Below are 19,745 nucleotides of genomic sequence, written 5' to 3'. Positions count from 1 at the left end.
AAATCTTTCCTCATTTCTCATAGATTATCCAGGTGGCACCTATAGATGTAGGTATGTACAGTAATAAAGGACAACTGCCTTTAGATACAAAAAAGTGTTGTTCCCCCTGAAGTCTCGAAATTGAAGTAAAGCAAAATATCTGCCTGTGATAGGAACATCTAAAATTTATAAATCTTTATTTATTATTACTATAGAAAATGGCCCATAGCCAAGAAACCTTGCATTTGTAACATGCATCAACAGGCTTGGGTACCTCTATTAGGGGCAAGACATCAAAAAGTGTGTTATATCGAGGGAATTAGAGGGTATATGATTGAGTGTCCCCTCTATCTCGGATCACCCTCGTATTGAAACACAAGACTATGATGTCACCCAGTCTAGTTGAGTGTGGGCTATATTCCCCTAGAGGACCCACTAACGTGCTTGGGTAATAGGTCACAGGTAGGGTGAGTCTCCCCACGATGTAAACCTATAGCTTAAACCCAATGCTCAGTCATAAAAATAATGCAGCAGCAAAGATAGAGACAGCTGCACGATTAGTTGGAAACACCTATGCACCTAACGCGTTTCCCTGCCACTGATTTCATGTGGCAGTTCATCAGAGGTGTGCAGAGTATTAGACGAAAATATAGCACGTGCAGAACGAGCAATGGCATGTCATCTCACGTCTTATTCACACCAAAGCTCTTCTGGATCTAGTTATCGTGCTATATGTTTGTCAGGGTCAATGATTCTCACTGTGTCCTGCAACCCATTCATGCCAGTTCAACCTCAGAGTCATCTAGTTCACTCTCTATCTGGCTAATATTTGATTGCTTACAGCACTGACTGACTACCTGACAGAAACGCCGGCACTAGTTTGGCCGCGCGTCGCACGTGCACGCGCGGCTATATATGGCCTAAGCTCCGCCTCCTAGACTCCTAGACTGGGTGACATCATAGTCTTGTGTTTCAATACGAGGGTGATCCGAGATAGAGGGGACACTCAATCATATACCCTCTAATTCCCTCGATATAACACACTTTTTGATGTCTTGCCCCTAATAGAGGTACCCAAGCCTGTTGATGCATGTTACAAATGCAAGGTTTCTTGGCTATGGGCCATTTTCTATAGTAATAATAAATAAAGATTTATAAATTTTAGATGTTCCTATCACAGGCAGATATTTTGCTTTACTTCAATTTCGAGACTTCAGGGGGAACAACACTTTTTTGTATCTAAAGGCAGTTGTCCTTTATTACTGTACATACCTAATTCAATTTTCCTTAGGGATGGCAGGATTTTTGGCTGGTAAAATCAATACTGATGGGTGGCTTGAAGACGTAAGGGAGGTGTTCTCAGAGGGGGATCTATCGTCTCAGAGTCAACACGTTAGTATATCGGCTTCATTCAGAAAACTTACACGGACATACAAGAACCAAATCCGCTCATTCTGGGAGGTCAAGACTCTAGAGACATACATACAGAATAAAATCGTACCTCGGGGCTTAAGGATTACCTTGCTACCGGCAGCTAGGATCAGATCACCCACTCTTATGTCCAAGTGGGAGAAAGAATCCATCGAATCCTCCTTGCGACTAATGACTCTATTACTGGAGGAAGAGAAAACATTGCTAGGTGAAAACACTAAAACATTGGATGAGGGAATTGAGAATATAAAAACGTTCTCTAATCATCCTGACTTCAGTAAAAAAGAGAGTATCCTGCAGCAGAATATTGAGAGATTTATCTCTCATATTAAAGAACGGAAACATTTTCAGTTCTGCAGAGATACTCTCGATTTTAAAGAGGGCAAGATTTTGGACTTTATTGGTAAAACGCAAGCAGCAGGGGATACAGAACCATCATCATCTGACTGGGATCCTTCAGACTCTGAGGGGTCACAACCTCAGAGTGGTAGAGGGTCATCAAAGAGAGGCTCAAAAAGTCCTAACACAGCAAGGGGGAGAGCCAGAGGAGGGAAAAACAACAGAGGGAACAGAGGCCAAAGGGGAGGAAGAGGAGCACAATCAGGGATTCCGAACAGGGAAGGTTTTTTAGGGCAGGAGCCCACGATTACAGAGTACCTGTTGAGAGGAAGGAAGGAACCCCAGAAATCTTGACCCAGGGTGACCACCCCTCTTCAGACAGCATGCAAATCCTCAACCTTTCTGAAAGATCCCTCTCGTTGGACGAGATCAAGGTCCTATCAAAAGGACTGTCTTTCGTCCCGGTCCCACAATGCGATATTTTTGGATGGGTGAAGGATGTGAATTTGTTCTGTAGACGTCTGAAGTGGAAGAAGTTTTTTAAAATCCACAATAGACGACAATGTATGGAGTTGGGCCTGTCTGAAGAGGATATAGCGGATTTTCATAACCTTCAAGCTTTGGCGGAAGAGGGTGAAAGGCCGCCTGGTGAAGGCCCTTTCACAGATCTTAAACCGAAATCAAGAAGGTTGGCGCCCCTTGGGGATAACTCCCCCATTGATGTCTTTCTTAAATTAGTGACTGACCAATTAATGGACATGCAAACACGGGATGGACAACGACCGAATTTGACTATTGGCGAGCAGCGAGCTTTAAAAGACCTGGGTAGTGACTCTACAATCATTATTAAACCATCTGATAAAGGTGGGAACGTGGTCGTGCTGGGAAGGGAGAAATATGTTGAGATGTGTCTGGGGATCCTGAGAGATGAGCATTGTTATAATACGCTATCCGGCAGTCCCTTGGATGCCTTCCGTCGGGAACTTTCGGGGATTCTACATGATGCCCTGAGGGACAAGCTCATCTCTAAAAATGAATTGGAGTTTATGCTTCCAGACTATCCCAGCACGGCCACGTTCTATGCCCTCCCTAAAGTCCATAAGGGGCTCTCTCCCCTCAAAGGGAGACCGATTGTATCGGGGGTAGACTCTCTTACACAAAATGTTAGTATCTACCTGGACATCCTGTTGCGCCCATTTGTCACTGCACTCCCCTCGTACGTGAGGGATACCATGGACGTACTGAGGAGGATTGATGGACTAGCGCTTCCAACGGGCACCCTGCTTGCGAGTCTGGACGTGGAGGCTCTCTACAGTTCCATACCGCACTCGAGGGGCTGTGAGGCCGTGGGTGAATTCCTAAAAACAAGAGGGATACACCACATGGCACACAATGCTCTAGTCTTGAGACTACTAGACTTTGTCCTCAGGAGGAACTATTTCCTCTTTGAGGGTAAATTCTTCCACCAGCTCAGGGGGGTTGCAATGGGGAGCCCCTGTGCTCCCACATATGCAAACCTCTACCTGGGCTGGTGGGAGAGGGAGGTGGTCTTCCAGGAGGATTTGGAGGATTGGACCTCGGCCATATTGTTATGGCTGAGGTTCATTGATGATATCCTCATATTCTGGAATGACACCAAGGAGTCTTTTGTCAAATTCGTTCAGAGACTCAATTCAAATGAATTGGGTCTATTTTTCACCTTTGAGATTAGCCCCATTGAGATTACTTTCCTGGATGTTACAATATCCATCAACTCGGCGGGAGATCTTAAAACGAAGGTCTTTAGGAAACCCACTGCAACGAACAGCTTGTTGCGCTGGCAGAGCTGGCATCCAACACCCCTTAAGAGGGGAATACCAAAAGGCCAGTATTTAAGGATGCGGAGGAATTGCTCGGGAATGGGTGATTACTTGGTAGCAGCTAAAGACCTCCAAAGGAGGTTTACCGCCAAGGGTTATCCCTCACGGATTCTGAGGGATGCACATCAGCATGCTTTAACAAAGCAGAGGAATGATCTCCTGAACCCAAGACAACGTGAGACCGATAATCAGAAAGTACGTGTAATTGGCATGTTTGACGGCTGTCATCACATGGTACGAAAAATTTTATCGGACAATTGGGGCATCCTCAAGATGGACAAAGATATCCGTGATACGATTGATGATTGCCCCTCAATCACGTACAGACGGGGGCGCAACATCAAGGATACATTGATTCACAGTCATCTTGGACCGCAATCGGGAAGAGGGACATGGTTACCTGAGAAACCAAAGGGCACCTTTAAGTGCAGTGGGTGCAAAGCGTGCAAATACATCTGCTTGGGGAAATCTTTCCCTAGCTCATCTACTGGGAAAACATTCTGGATAAGGGATTTTGCAAACTGTAGGACCACTGGGGTTATTTACCTTATAACCTGCACTTGTGGAATGCAGTATGTAGGACAGACTAGCCGAGAATTTAGGAGAAGGATCAGGGACCATGTAAATGACTGCAAAAATGGTGAGGACACATCTGTAGCACGCCACATATGGCAGCATCATGGGGGGGATCATAAAGCACTTCAATTTCAAGCCATAGAGGTGGTGAGACCCTCTCCAAGAGGGGGAGACTTCAGACAAAAACTATTACAGCATGAAGCCAGATGGATCTTTATGCTAAAAACGGCACAGCCTGATGGGCTTAATGAACAACTAGTGTATACATGTTTTATATGACCATCAAATAGATATATAGATCCTCTGACAATGGTCTGATGTTCAATGTCTCCTCCACTACATTCTATACCTGCTGGTTGAAGGGCCCGAATTTTTACTTCGGGTCTTCACTCATGCGAACACTCTATATGCAGGGTACTATTCCCGTTCTGGATCTTACCTTGTACTATGGCTTTATAAACATGTGTATTGATCTCCACAATATGTTTAGGTAGCTTTGAACTAGCTATCATGGTTCCTGTAAATAACTAATACTTTTCCCTGAACTTGGCTTCCCATATTCAAGACTTCCGTATTTCTAAGTGACAGACTCGATGAATGATGGATGCCTCTCTGGCGGAGCCATCCTATGTCCGCTATAAGCCTAGATCGGCATGATTGTTATCTCCTAGATACTTACCAGGCATATCCGCGAATATAACATCCTGATGAACCAAGTTTATTTATTTTCGCCTCTGCGATATTGAGGTGGGAGTGGCCGTAACTGTGAGGGATTGTTTTGACTCCACCACGGTCCAGCTGATTGGCGGATCGGGCCGCACCTCTCTTGGGGGCGTCCCGGGTCCGTCATAACAAGGCGGGGCTTCAATAGTGATGTAGCACAATCTCATTGGCCGATACCTACCGGCGAGAGGCGGAGCTTAGGCCATATATAGCCGCGCGTGCACGTGCGACGCGCGGCCAAACTAGTGCCGGCGTTTCTGTCAGGTAGTCAGTCAGTGCTGTAAGCAATCAAATATTAGCCAGATAGAGAGTGAACTAGATGACTCTGAGGTTGAACTGGCATGAATGGGTTGCAGGACACAGTGAGAATCATTGACCCTGACAAACATATAGCACGATAACTAGATCCAGAAGAGCTTTGGTGTGAATAAGACGTGAGATGACATGCCATTGCTCGTTCTGCACGTGCTATATTTTCGTCTAATACTCTGCACACCTCTGATGAACTGCCACATGAAATCAGTGGCAGGGAAACGCGTTAGGTGCATAGGTGTTTCCAACTAATCGTGCAGCTGTCTCTATCTTTGCTGCTGCATTATTTTTATGACTGAGCATTGGGTTTAAGCTATAGGTTTACATCGTGGGGAGACTCACCCTACCTGTGACCTATTACCCAAGCACGTTAGTGGGTCCTCTAGGGGAATATAGCCCACACTCAACTAGACTGGGTGACATCATAGTCTTGTGTTTCAATACGAGGGTGATCCGAGATAGAGGGGACACTCAATCATATACCCTCTAATTCCCTCGATATAACACACTTTTTGATGTCTTGCCCCTAATAGAGGTACCCAAGCCTGTTGATGCATGTTACAAATGCAAGGTTTCTTGGCTATGGGCCATTTTCTATAGTAATAATAAATAAAGATTTATAAATTTTAGATGTTCCTATCACAGGCAGATATTTTGCTTTACTTCAATTTTGGCACCTATAGATGTGTTTCAAGTGATTTTTTAGGATTTTTTACCACAGAACTGTTCCTAATTTATCAGAGATTTTCCAGGCTTTACCTGTAGATATGTTTGAAATTATTTTTGTGGAATTTTTTTACAAAATTGCACCGTATCTTTTATCATTTCTCACAGCTTTTCCAGTGGGCACCTATAGATGTGTTTCAAGTGATTTGGTGCAATTCTGTGATAAAAATTCCACAAAAATCTTTCCTCATTTCTCAGAGATTTTCCAAGTGGCACCTATTGATGTGTTTCATGTCATTTTTATGGAAATTTTTACCACAGAACTGTGCCAAATCTTTGCTAATTTCACAGAGATTTTCAGGCTGCACATATAGATGTGTTTCAAGTGATTTTTTAGTTTTTGTACCACAGAATTGCACCAAATATTTTCTTATTTCTCACAGATTTTCCAGGTGGCACCTACTGATGTGTTTCATGTCATTTTTATGGATTTTTTTTTACCACAGAATTGCGCCAAATCTTTCCTCATTTCTCAGAGATTATCCAAGTGGCACCTATAGATGTGTTTCATGCGATCTTTGAGGAATTTTTACCACAGAATTGCTCAATGAGCCAGCTCACTAAGAAGAGCCGGAATTCCCAACACTATTTTTTTGAATAGTTGTCTGAGCACTCGTTAAACTGAGTTGATGGGAGCTTTGTCTGTTCAGGGCCGATGTAGCAGGGACCCGGCATTGTCAGGTCACCAGGACAAGATGTTCCACTTCAGGCATTACTCTTATCAGGACATGAAAGTGTAATACCCCAGTGCTGGGCACTGCATTTAGTAAGGCTGATAAAAGGTACTACTCTTATCAGTTAATGCTGAACGGATCTCTTACAGGAAATCTAAAAACCTAACATCATAAACCAGGAACATTACTCATAGATCCAGGCACCGTGACTGTGGTGACCTTCTTATATTCGCTATCCATGGCCTCCTTCCTTTTGAAATCAACTTTTATAATTATGCTCATGAGCCTGAAGGGCTCCTAGGAGTGTTACCAGAGCCCCTCTGTGCGGTATCTTCACAGGCTGTAACACTGTCTCCCCCTTCCTCTGCCTACTGTAATCGCGCACAGTGGGAGGGGGAAGTGCTATTTTATCCAGTACGTTTATATCTACCAAGGACGATGAGATCATAAGCCAGTGCTTTATCTTGTAGTTCTCATTCTCGCTAATTAAGATGTTTCATCTCGTTCCGGCGCTCATATCTACCAAGAGGCTCCGTGCTCTTAGTAAATCCGGTCAGATGGGCCAGATGTTCACATCCCTGCCCACCGCATTCCCTGCCATGCCCAAAGAGGAGTGCAGGTCGGAGAAGCCAGGAAACTGGCGGGGAAAGGGAGATAATGAATTTCCCCATATGTCTTTTTCATGTTTTAAGTCACTGGGGCAGATTTATCAAGTGTCAGAAAGTCAGAATATTTCTAGTTGCCCATGGCAACCAATCACAGCTCCCCTTTAAAATATTCATGAGCACTGGTAAAATGAAAGCTGAGCTGTGATTGGTTGCCATGGGCAACTAGAAATATTCTGACTTTCAGACACTAGATAAATCTGCCCCAATATCCTAATCATCATGTGGTGATGGGTACTTGCCTCTGTGTATACAAGCAATAAACATACTTATCTGGATCTTCATAGAGGTGACTCTGGAACCTCTATTGATAGCGAACAAAATTTTCCTAACAAAGTCCGAGATGTCTGGCTGTGCGCTGCAAGGAGTAGATAGGGTAAGATGACCTCTAAGACCTGCGGGGGACCGGTGGCAAGCGAAATCTAATGATAGATTTCCTTTAAGGAGACTTTGCCATGAAAGAAGATCTGTCACCAGAATTTTCACTGATAATACCTACTGGTAACGGGTTAAAAGTCCTCCACATATCACCTAAAATTATCTGCCAATGAGGCACTGTACCTTAATTGTAGTAATTTTTCTGATATGTAAATGAGTAGACAAAGTGTCAACTCTGAAAAGAAGAGTCACTTTTTCTCCAGGCTGTCAGTGAGCCCCGCCTACTTCTTTTGACTGACAGCTCAGTGTCTCTTCAGATCTCAGCCTGAGCATACAGGAAGCCCATTCCAGGTCCACTAACTTGCCCTTAACAGAATGTTGTTCCTCTCCCTGCATGGGGGATTATTTAGCAGTAAGCACTGTGTGGGGAAACTCCAGATGTTCGCACCAATTCACACACCCCACAATGGGGAAAACAAAGCTGTACTCACCTCCTCTGTCGCTCATGGTGTCCTGCTTCGCCGTCTCGCCAATCCCTGTCCCTGTTTGGCTTAAGCTTCCATCCAGTCAGCGAGATCGCAGCACAGGATACGGGTAACGATGGAAGGGGCGAGTACAGCTTTTGTTTTTTTAAAAATCCCCCTGGCCTGCCTCCCGAATTTTAAAAACTATCGGACAACCCTTTTAAGGGCTGCTTCTAAAGGCATGTGATGACTTACAGGCGCTTATGCTCTGCTAGGGGATTCTGAGAAATATGAAAATACATTTTCCAGGAAAACATTGCCTCTTGGCTACCTTGTAAAGCAGTCCTCTTAACATCAAGCATGACTTTCAGGAAGCCTAATGACATGATGTGGGATTAAAGCCAATCCAGTAGATCTATTCCAGAAGAATCAGACTCCCGGCTATAGACAGGGATGTTTCAATCTCTTTGCATCTCATCAGTTCAGTGCAGAGAGGTTGGAGAGCAGGTCAGGGAAAGAAGAAGACTTCTAGTAGTCACATCACAGAAATAATGTTATCTCTGCAATGTTTCTAAGACACTTTATTTTAACCACCATTTGTTTTTTTTCAGTTTTATTTCGCAGTGTGTATTTAAAAGCCAGGTCAAATGTCAAAGTGGAACCTCCCCGGCATGAACTTGTAGATGTTCCATGAGATCATATTTCTGCCTGAAATACTGCCCACATTGGATACATACACATGAGAGCTTGTTTGCATGTCTTTTCTTATGTTTAAGAAAAGTTGAATTCTGCCGAAAACTTCTCCCACATTCCGTACACGAGAATGGCTTCTCTCCTGTGTGAATTCTCTGATGCTCCATAAGGCTAAATTTCTGATTAAAATACCTTCCACAGTCAGAACATTTAAATGGATCCTCCCCCGTGTGAATTTTCTGATGGTTAACAAGATCCCAGTTATGTCTGAAAGATTTCCCACATTCCGAACATGAAAACATTTTTTCCCCGGTGTGAATTGTTTGATGCTTCTGAAGTCGTGATTTCTGGTAAAAACATTTCCCACATTCTGAGCACGAAAACGGCTTCTCCCCCGTGTGAATTCTTAGATGTTCCGTTAGACTTGATTTCTTTCCGAAACATCTCCCGCATTCTGGACATGAATATGGTTTTTCTCCTGTGTGAATTCTTAGATGCCCCGTTAGAGTTGATTTCTTTCCAAAACATTTGCCACATTCTGAACACGAGAACGGCTTTTCCACCGCGTGAGTTCTTATATGTTGCGCAAGAGCTGATTTCTTTCCGAAGCATTTGTCACATTCAGAACATGGAAATGGCTTCTCTTCTGTGTGAGTTCTCTGTGTTGTGTCTTCATTATCAGTGGATTGATCTCCACTGTGAAGAACTGAGGGTGGATGAGAAGATATTGAATTCTCTTGGGTGGTAATATTTTCATCTTCTTCATGTTTTGGAGATAAGAGGTGTCCATTGAATTCTCTCTTTACCTCTGCACCTAGAAGACAAACAACAAAATGCTACTTTACTAAACATAGAAAATCTCATATCTATAAAGACAAGAAAATGGTGGAAGTGGAAGTAGTGGTACTAGACTGAGTAGACATTCATAGGACTAAAAATTGTTATAATGTTTTAGAAGGGTTTTTCACAGTAGACATCCAATAGTGAGGTCACTATTACATCGAAATCAAAACGTACAAAGCCTCAAATTTCCAATTTTTAAAGGACATCTACCATCAGGTCAGGACCTCTACGATCAAATTGACTGATGGTAGACTTGTGCTACTTACAAGCTCCTTAGAATTTTGTCTTCTAGCAACTTCTTTTATTATAATCGTGAATGGTTCTGTTATAAAGGAAGTTCCTAGAAGATGAACTGCTAAATAGTCAATCTGAAAGTAGATGTCCTGACCTGATAGTAAATGTCCCTTAAGGTATTTAACTGTAAGGTCCGCGAGTCTCATTGCTGCTGATGGAGGAGGTTGTTACATTCTTTTCGAAGTCTCCGAAGTGAGAACAGTAAAAACAACTGGTTATTAATCAAAATAAACACAACCTTAACAGATCAGTCAGATCCACCCAACCCAAAAACTACCACTTATATAAAATAGTAGTATTTAGTAATCGGCAACAAGCAGTTTTAGGTAGCCGGCGGTGGTGGCAATCTCTTTCTCTCTTGGACCATTCTCTTTGACAGGAGATGGACACAGTTCTGTATCGGATGCCTTTGAGACCTCAACCTCGGCCTCAGGAGCTGCAGTCTCTACATTATCTTTTTTTTTTTTTGTATAACTGTGTTTTTATTAGGTTTTTTCATTTTTTCCATGCTTATACAACAGTAGAGAATGTTACATAGTCTACAATTGGGATACATTATTAATACATCTGTTTTCAAACATAGTAATGAGAGTAGGTCTTGCCAACCTACCAAGATTCATTTATACAGTAAAGGGGGGAATCCCCAGGAACCATAACATTAGGAGAACATAAGAAACAACTCCCTAAAGAGAGAACAGAGTAAATTAACCAATGGGGGAATTTGACACAAGACAAGACACAAGGTGGAGAGAGGTGAGGTTTGATATCCGAACTAGCTGAGTGGTGGGTGCTTCCTGTCATGGAAGCTGTTTCCTAACAGACATTCCGCCCCGTCCAATAGTCATCCCACGGAGCCCAGATGCCATTAAAGGTATCTATCTTATTCTGCAGGAGTGAAGTGAGATATTCCATAGTTCGAGTCTCTTGTATACGAGTACAGAGCTCCACTCTAGAAGGTGCTGTGGGTTTTTTCCACTTCGCGGAAATTAGGCATTTTGCTGCAGTGAGGAGGTGCAGTAGCAGCCTAGATGAGTGTTTACGCAGTCCTGCCGGGTAGAGATTCAGTAAACATACACTGGGGTCCGTGGGTATCTGATATTTGAGAACCGAGGATAAAATACTCGTAACGGTGGACCAGTAAGGTTGTATAACTGGACATAGCCAAAATATATGTGGCACATCAGCCCCCCCTGCCCCACACCGCCAGCAAGTATCAGGTGAGTCGGGATAAACTCGATGCAGTAGTGCAGGTGTGTGGTACCATAACATTAGTAATTTATACTGATTTTCCTTGTACTGGACGCACTGTGACGTCTTCGCTGCCCTATCCCATACTTGTTGCCATGTTTCCAATGGCAGTTCTCTGCCCAAGAAAGATCCCATTTCCTCATATAGGTATGTTTCGGTATTTCTGTTGGATTGGGGTTTATTAGTATTCTGTAGATTGTGGAGATGAGCCCTGCTGTGGATGTGTTCAACTTACAAAGTCGCTCAAAGTCTGTGGGTATAGATACTGTCAATGAACCATATAGGGAGGAGAGAAAGGATTTAATTTGTAGGTAACTAAACATAGCTTGAGACGGTAAGCTAAGTCTCTACATTATCTTAAACAGCAGATTTGACTGATCGTAGATCATCAGGGTTGCCTGGACTTGTCCATATATCAGATGTGATATGCACCTTGCACAGTGCACACTTTATTTTACCCACAACCTGTTATTGCAGTTTGGGGATGACCTGCCAAGAAAACTAGTGGCAGCTTGGAATGACTTATTGCGGTACGGCCGACACCATAGCCAGGATCAGAGCTTGAGAGTGAGATGTGCAAAACTTCCACTTTTTCTACATTGTTTAGCGTGGGTAGAAAGCTGAACACTTCTCTAGGACGTAGTGGAAAGGCTTGGTGATGGCGGTGGTGCCAAATCCTTCCTTTGCGGTCAGACAGGTGGCATCGTCACTTGGGAGGCTGTGGTAGAGGATGAGACAACCAAAGCAGTAGAGGGACCCTCAGGTGTTTTCATGTTACATTTGGTCATCCATTGCTGGTCATGCTTTGTTTGCAGGTGCCTGGTCATACACCAAATGCTGACACGTTTTTGTTTTCTGAAGATCGTTTGAAATAGTTGCCATGGAGTCCTCTTGTTGAGCCTCTGTGCACTCAATCTTCTGCTAACTACCTGGGGCTTCATGACCATCATCTCTTTCTCTGAATTCTCGCTGCCTCTGATCCACGTTAGCTCTGAGTCGTCGTCATCATTCCTTGGATCTTCTTCCACCGAGTCCTCACCGCATTGTTTTTTTTTCTGCTACCATTTTTAGAACCATTTTTGACTGTTATTACCCTCATTTTGCAGACCTCTTCCCCTTACGGCCCCCATTTTACAGCCATTTTTGGGTCAGTATGGTTTCCATTGACTCTAATGTGGTTTAAATTTAGTTTTAAGTTTCTTTCGTAAAACTTTCTTCCGAAGTTCAGCTGAATCTAGAGGTTCTCATCTATGCTCATTTACATGAATGAGTTTTAACATAAAAGATGAAATACTAGAACGGACATTTCATCCCTTATCTGAGGGGGTGAGTAGTTTAGTGGGGTAAAAGCGGTTTACAGGTTATCCTAAACATCCTTCCAATATATCAACAAATAAATGAAGAATAAATCTTAGCTCTTACCATCCACTGACACTGATGAAGGGTTTAATGGTCCATTTGTTGATCCATTATCACTTTCCTGCAAAAATTACACATAGGCAATGAAAACAAAAAAATTATATATTCAGGCAGCTCTATAGAACTACAAACCATAAACCAATCGGCCCTTAAAAATTAAGGATCTCCTCAAGTCTTATTCATACAACAAACATTCAACCAAGTATTTTACACATCAACACAAAAGATTCAGTCCTTCTGATGCATGAAATGATTTAATCCTATCCGGAAGGATTTGCAGAAATCTCAGCTTCTCCTACCTGATGATCGGGTGGGACCTCCTGCTTTATTCCTGGCCAGTCCTGGGGATCTGGAGGACGGGGACATCTCTCTGGTGGATCTCTCCTACTGGATCCATCTATAGGAAATAACACAGTGACTGATACATTGTCTACATGTGATGAGCAGATGATGGGGGAATCTGGCTGACTCTCCTCTACAATCAGGGAAGGTCTCCTCTTACCTGGTGATGTGAGGGGCTGGTGGTCCTCCATCATGACCTCCTTGTACAGGTCCTTGTGTCCTTCTACATACTCCCACTCCTCCATGGAGAAATAGACAGCCACATCCTGACATCTTATAGGAACCTGACACACACAATGACACAGTCATCCCCCGGAGCCCTCCCTTGTGTTATTATATCATGTCCCAGCATTCCCGGCAGCGCTCACCTCTCCGCTCAGCAGCTCAGTGATCCTGGAGGTAAGTTCTAGGATCTTCTGCTCATGTATCAGTGAATGAGGTGGAGGCTGGGTGATGGGGCTCTGGGGGGTCACACACTCACCAGACGACTTCTTCACTACTGTGTAATCCTGTGTATGGGGAGACACTGATCACTACATAGATCCTAAGAATCCTTCACCTCTCCAGTCATTTCCCTGTTGTATTCCTAGAGATAAGAGCCGTGTCCTGGGAGACTCTCACCTCTCCAGTTATCCAGTAGATGATCTCTAGGGTGAGGTCCAGGATCCGGGCAGCCATGGTTCTGTCCTGCTCCATCCCTGCTGGGTCACTGATGGGAAGGTCCATTGTTTTAGGCTAAGTCCTACACTTAAGGGACATAAAACAAGGAGTGCGAAATCAAACCCAGAAGATCATCTTATATGAAGTAAAGTATTTCAGAAACTGTGAATGATAAAGGACATAGTGACAACCAGGTCAAAAAATGTCAAAAACGACTCACAAATACCTTTTGCCTCCTCCTCGGTTTCGTCATTACCTTTCCTCAGTGATCGAAGCCTCTTCCTACACAACACTGCACTTCCCTGTAAATTTTAGTTGCTCCGCCCTCCCTGGTCACATGGCCATGACATCATCAAAGGTCCTTCAGCCCACCAAGAATAGGAGCCTATTGCTTTAGCATCTTAATGACCATAGGTCATATATTTGGTGACTGTTATATATGTTATTGGGTATTTGATAACACTAATCACATGACAGAAGTGGTGAACTGTGAGAATTGTCTCTTCGAGAGGCAACCAGAAGCCACCGATACAACAGTTGATGAGGATCGGCAGTCTCCTCACAAATGTCATCTAAAAAGTGATTGGCTGTATTAATGTGCATGTAATTACTGATTCAAGTTCTGATTGGGACGGGGTCCCCCTCAAGTCAAGCTCCGCCCAGTTATGGCTTCTCAAAGATTTTCCAGTGTTTCAGTTGATTTTTTGGGGGGATTTTTATCACAGAATTGCTCCAAATCTTTCCTAATTAATCAGAAATAGTCAATAGTATGTTTGTTTTGCAATGGCATCACAAGGTTCAAAGGGGCAACTGAGGAAACTTTCATCTCCCCGGTTGACTCGATAATGCTGCGATAATGACGGTAGTTATGATGGACCTGCAGTCATGGGTACCCCATTCTTGTCTTTATTATTTATCTTACTTCTCCATCAATAATGGAGCCTCAATGAGAAGGGGAGCAGAGAAGAGGCCACAATGAGAGGAGGAATGGAGTAAGCCTCAGTGAGAAGGGGCCACAAGACGAAGGGGAGCCGAAAGGGAGGGGCCACAATGAGAGGGGGGAGCAGGGAATGGGCCTCAGAGGGGGCAGGGAAGGGGCATCAAGATAACGGGAAAGGGGGGGCCACAATGAGCGGGGGAACAGGGAGTGGGCCTCAATGAAAAGGCAACACAAGAAGAAGGGGAGCAGAAAGGGAGGGGCCACAAGTAGAGGGGGAGAAGAAAAGGGGCCATAATGACAGAGGGAGCAAAGAAGGGGGCTATAATAAAAGGGGGAGCTAAAGAGGGCCACAATGAGTGAGAAGAGGAGGGGGGCCATAATGAGACAGGGAAGAGAAAGAGGCAGTGGGGGGCAGAGAAAGGTGCCACGGGAAGAAGGGGAGCAGAAAGGGAGGGGTCACAAATGAGAGGGCGAGCAGGGAATGGGCCTCAATTAAAGGGTGAGCAAGGAAGGGGCCTCAAGATAAAGGGGAGCAGAAAGGGAGCGGTCACAATGAGAGTGGGAGCAGGGAGGAGGACACAATATGTGAGCAGGTACAATCAGAGGAAGAGAGTGGAGGGGGCATTGTACAGTGTGAGGGCCGTTGAGCTGGATATTATACTGTGATAATGTGTAAGAATTGGTAGGTATAAATGTAGTGAATAAATGTCTATGGTCGGCTACTTTATCATAGATATAAGGCTACCCATGAAATGTTTCCCACATAAGTGTTGACCATCATCTCGTGTTCAGACTCTTTTTTCACCACACTTTATTTTAATCACTTTTTTTAGGTTTTATTTTGCATTTTAAAACATTTCAAACATCAACGTGCATTCTCCCCTGCGTGGATCTGTAAATGTTCCAAAAGATCATATCTCTGTCTGAAATACTGCCCACACTGGAAACACACACACGGAGGCTTCTTTTCATGAGTTTTCTTATGTTTGAGAAAAGCTGAATTCTGTCTAAAACTGCTCCCACATTCCGTACACGAAAATGGCTTCTCTCCCGTGTGAATTCTCTGATGTTCGATAAGCCTGTATCTCTCATTAAAATACTTTCCACATTCAGAACATTTCGATGGATCTTCGCCCGCGTGAACTTTCTGATGGTCAACAAGATCTGAAATTTGTCTGTAAGACTTTCCACATTTTAAACATGAAAACAGTTTTTCTCCGGTGTGAATTATTTGATGCTTCTGAAGACGGGATTTCTTCTGAAAACCTTTCCCACATTCTGAACACGAAAATAGCTTCTCCCCCGTGTGAGTTCTCAGATGCTCCTTTAGCATTGATTTCTTTCGAAAACATTTTCCGCATTCGGGACATGAAAACGGCCGCTCTCCCGTGTGAATTTGTAGATGCTCCCTTAGAATTGATTTCTTTCCAAAACATTTCCCACATACTGAACATGAGAACGGCTTTTCTCCTGTGTGAGTTCTCTTTGTTGTGTCTGGGTTGTCAAAGGATTGATCTCCACTATGAAGACTTGAGGGTAGATTGGTTATTACGGGAGTTATTGAATTATCTTGTGTGGTGATGATATCTTCTACTTCAGGTTTGGGAGACAAGAGGCGTCCATGGAAGGCGCTCATTCCGTCTACACCTAGGAGACAAACAAAGAGCTACTTTGTAAACAAAAAAGATGAGATATCAATGAAGGCAAAAAGAGTTTACAAGCCGAATAGAAATGAAAAAATTGAAGCAGCTGACAAAAGAGGTGGAAGTAGTAATACGAGACGGAGTAGACATTCATAGGACTAAAAAAAAATGGATGTTTTTGAAGGTTTTTTTTCACCCTATCCACTGGTTATCATGAAGGACTGCAAATTATCAGCTTAGATCCCCTCACTGCGTGGTACGGTAGTTTGACCAATGGTTTTCTAATATGTAAGAAAACTTCCATCAAATAGCAGTGGTAAATGGAGGCCCTTCTCTACGTCATCATTTTACATAGACTCATCCATTTGTCATCCGACTGTGCAACGTGACAAAGCAACATTGGTTGTAAATATGTGATGGAGAAGCTTCAGAAAAAAAATTCTAAATGAGATGTTCTTACCATCCACTGACACTGATGAGGGGTTTAAGACTCCACTTATCGATCCACCATCACTTTCCTGCAAGAATCAAACATGACATACAGTAAATAGGCAGCATTGAAAAATTATTTTATATTCAGGCAAATCTATAAAACTACAAACCATTAACTGAACTTCCGGCTTGAGAAAGCGCCACAGTGCGTGAAACGGCCCCGTTGCCGGAACCTGTCTGTTTACCCCCCTGCATGGTTCCCCACCAATAAAGGACGCTTTTCCTGCTTTTGGAACCGGTGAGTGCCGTCATCTTTCTCTATGTTTATGTATGGATATCCTCTTTTATATATTGATTGAGCACCGCTGGAAAGTCCTGCCGTGATCACCCCTGCCCCTGGAGAGTCGGGCACGCGTTGGGCTGTCGGCGGTATCGTTGGGGCTGTGCCCGCCAGAGACTTTTTTCCATTAACTGAACTTCCCTTATATGTAAAACAAATGTTTCCGTCGTTTTTCTGCAAGATATCATCTAAGATCTTCTCCTTACCTGATGATCGGGTGGGACCTCCTGCTTTATTTCTGGCCATTCCTGGGAATATGGAGAACTTGGACATCTCTCTGGTTCTTCTTTAATATCCTGGTAATCTTTAGGACTTGGACATCTCTCTGGTGGATCTCTCCTACTGGATCCATCTATAGGACATAACACAGTGACTGATACATTGTCTACATGTGATGAGCAGATGATGGGGGAATCTCGCTGACTCTCCTCTACAATCAGGGAAGGTCTCCTCTTACCTGGTGATGTGAGGGGCTGGTGGTTCTCCATCTTGACGTCCTTATACAGAAATTGTCCCTCTCCGCTCAGCAGCTCAGTGATCCTGGAGGTAAGTTCTAGGATCTTCTGCTCATGTATCAGTGAATGAGGTGGAGGCTGGGTGATGGGGCTCTGGGTCCATCCTCCTGATACACGGGGGGTCACACACTCACCAGACGACTTCTTCACTACTGTGTAATCCTGTGTATGGGGAGACACTGATCACTACATAGATCCTAAGAATCCTTCACCTCTCCAGTCATTTCCCTGTTGTATTCCTAGAGATAAGAGCCGTGTCCTGGGAGACTCTCACCTCTCCAGTTATCCAGTAGATGATCTCTAGGGTGAGGTCCAGGATCCGGGCAGCCATGGTTCTGTCCTGCTCCATCCCTGGTGGGTGGTCGCTGATGAGCAGGTCCATTGATTTAGACGACACCTGAGGGACATAAAAAAAGGAGTGTAAAATCAAACCCAGAACTTGAATGAAGTAAAGGATGTAGTCACAACTAGAATAGAATAAAACATTATTAAATTATTTTGTGCATTGTACTCCAGGCTCAGTAAATGGTAAATTACAGAATATAACATTATACATTATAACTACATTACTACTTTGTTCAAGGGGGGGGGGGGACTTTATTCCTTCACTTTCTCCGCTATTTGGTTGTGCAGTTCGATTGTTTTTGGGATACATAAAAAAACTTGGAATCTCGGGCTACGGCACCTGGCACTTTTATAGACTAATAATAATTGCTTAGGGCGCTGAGTTATACGCTGTGTAGGGGGCGATTGTTGTTCACAGCCATGAAATCTAATTTCCTCTGACATCTACAGCGCCAAACCTGCTCAAAGGAACCCAGCACTATCCGAGCTGTGCTCTGGGATTGGACTAGGTCCAGAAATGTAGAAATTGTCTGAGTTCCCTCGTTACCTTCCTATCTCTTTGTATCTGCAGCCTCTTCCTGTATAACACCGCACTTCTCTGTAAACTCTTCAGTTGCTCCTCCCACAAAGAAGTCACATGTTCACATGTTAAATGACATCATCAAAGGTCCTTTACTGCACCAGGAAAAAGAGCCTAGCAACCTACAGGACCTGTGATGATGTCACAGTCATGTGATCAGTTACATATATATGGGGCAGCTATAGTATATTCTATAGGACCTGTGATGATGTCACAGTCATGTGATCAGTTACATATATATGGGGCAGCTATAGTATATTCTATAGGACCGTTGAGGACGTCACTCCACAGGAGCTGCAATGCATGTTCATGCAGACATGAGCTGCAGTGGCTGAGACATAAAACAGGCTGGAAACCCCTGAGTTCCCTCTGCTTCATTCTTCTCATCCTCTATCACCATCTCCCAAGGCCACCGGTCTCCCTCCGCGTGTGAGGAAGCGTGTGAGGCCACCAGCAGCAACAACGTCACCATCACAAAGCTTCTCCACACCATCCCTTCAGCATTCTATCCCCCAAATAATGGAGAGAAAACAGACGTTTGCCATCTCACACACAAGCTCTGTGTCACGGGCACCCCGTGGTATGGATCGCGGGTGCAACCGTGCCTCTCTCCGCTGCCCCGGTCCTGCTCCCGTGCATTCACCTCTCTTGGCTCCCGCTCCCGTCCGGGGAGGTCCTGCGCGCGGCAGTGTCTCCAGGTTTAAAGGGCCAGCGCGAAGGTGATTGGCGCTGGTCACTTCCTGTTCTGTATTTAACCCTATGACTCCCATCATTCTCTGCCGGATCTTTGTGCCTCATAAGCCTTAGAGAAAGCTTCCAAGCGAGTATTCCTGCGTTCCTGTGCATTCCTGCGTTCCTGTGTGTCCCCGCTCCTGAGTCCTGTGTTGCCGTGTTACCAAAGTTCCTCGTGTTGCTGTGTAAGATCCGGCCATGGATCCCGCTGAGGTTCCACTCCCTGAGTTGGCTGATATCACCACGCTTCTGGCCCGACAGTCCCAGCGGATCAACGTGCAAGGTCATCTGCTCGACCAGATCACCGCCATGCTGCGACATCTCTGGACTTCTCAGCCGCATCCGCCACAGCAGGCGTCAGCAGCTCCTTCTGTTTCTTCTGTTTGCTTGCCTCCAGCTGAACCCAGGTTGCGACTTTCCTTACCGTCTAAATATGACGGGGATCCCAAACTGTGCAGATGGACATTATCAGTCTTCTGTCTGGGAAGGCCCTGGCATGGGTGACACCCCTCTGGGACAAGAAGGACCCCATTACGGCTCCCTACGTCCCTGTATAGACTATCGTGGGCTGAATAAGATCACGGTAAAAAAAC

The 19,745-nt window shown here is 44.3% G+C and overlaps 2 protein-coding genes across 2 annotated transcripts in view; both read right to left on the bottom strand.

The window, feature by feature from the left end:
- LOC140120798 (uncharacterized) overlaps positions 1-13,958 on the bottom strand; it is a 43,582-nt gene extending 29,624 nt beyond the window's left edge. Inside the window, exons 1-5 of the mRNA XM_072139740.1 lie at positions 13,852-13,958; positions 13,587-13,712; positions 12,923-13,474; positions 12,627-12,684; positions 8,780-9,633 (exon numbers count right to left, since the gene is read on the bottom strand). Of these exons, the coding sequence (XP_071995841.1) occupies positions 8,780-9,633; positions 12,627-12,684; positions 12,923-13,210 (1,200 nt within the window). The 5' untranslated portion in view covers positions 13,211-13,474; positions 13,587-13,712; positions 13,852-13,958. The remainder of the gene's footprint in view (positions 1-8,779; positions 9,634-12,626; positions 12,685-12,922; positions 13,475-13,586; positions 13,713-13,851) is intronic.
- Positions 13,959-15,370: 1,412 nt separating this feature from the next.
- LOC140120885 (uncharacterized) lies at positions 15,371-18,480 on the bottom strand. The gene is made up of 5 exons (XM_072139916.1): positions 18,388-18,480; positions 17,438-17,892; positions 17,187-17,332; positions 16,669-16,726; positions 15,371-16,212 (listed from the first exon to the last, which is right to left on the bottom strand). Exons 2-5 carry the CDS (start codon positions 17,466-17,468, stop codon positions 15,431-15,433), a joined length of 1,017 nt encoding a protein of 338 aa, XP_071996017.1. The 5' UTR covers positions 17,469-17,892; positions 18,388-18,480; the 3' UTR covers positions 15,371-15,430.
- Between the last annotated feature and the right edge of the window lie 1,265 nt (positions 18,481-19,745).

This window comes from Engystomops pustulosus, chromosome 3 (genome assembly GCF_040894005.1).
Source record: "Engystomops pustulosus chromosome 3, aEngPut4.maternal, whole genome shotgun sequence".
In the NCBI taxonomy this organism is placed as follows: Eukaryota; Metazoa; Chordata; class Amphibia; order Anura; family Leptodactylidae; genus Engystomops; species Engystomops pustulosus.
This window is presented reverse-complemented; position numbering and strand designations above follow the sequence as displayed.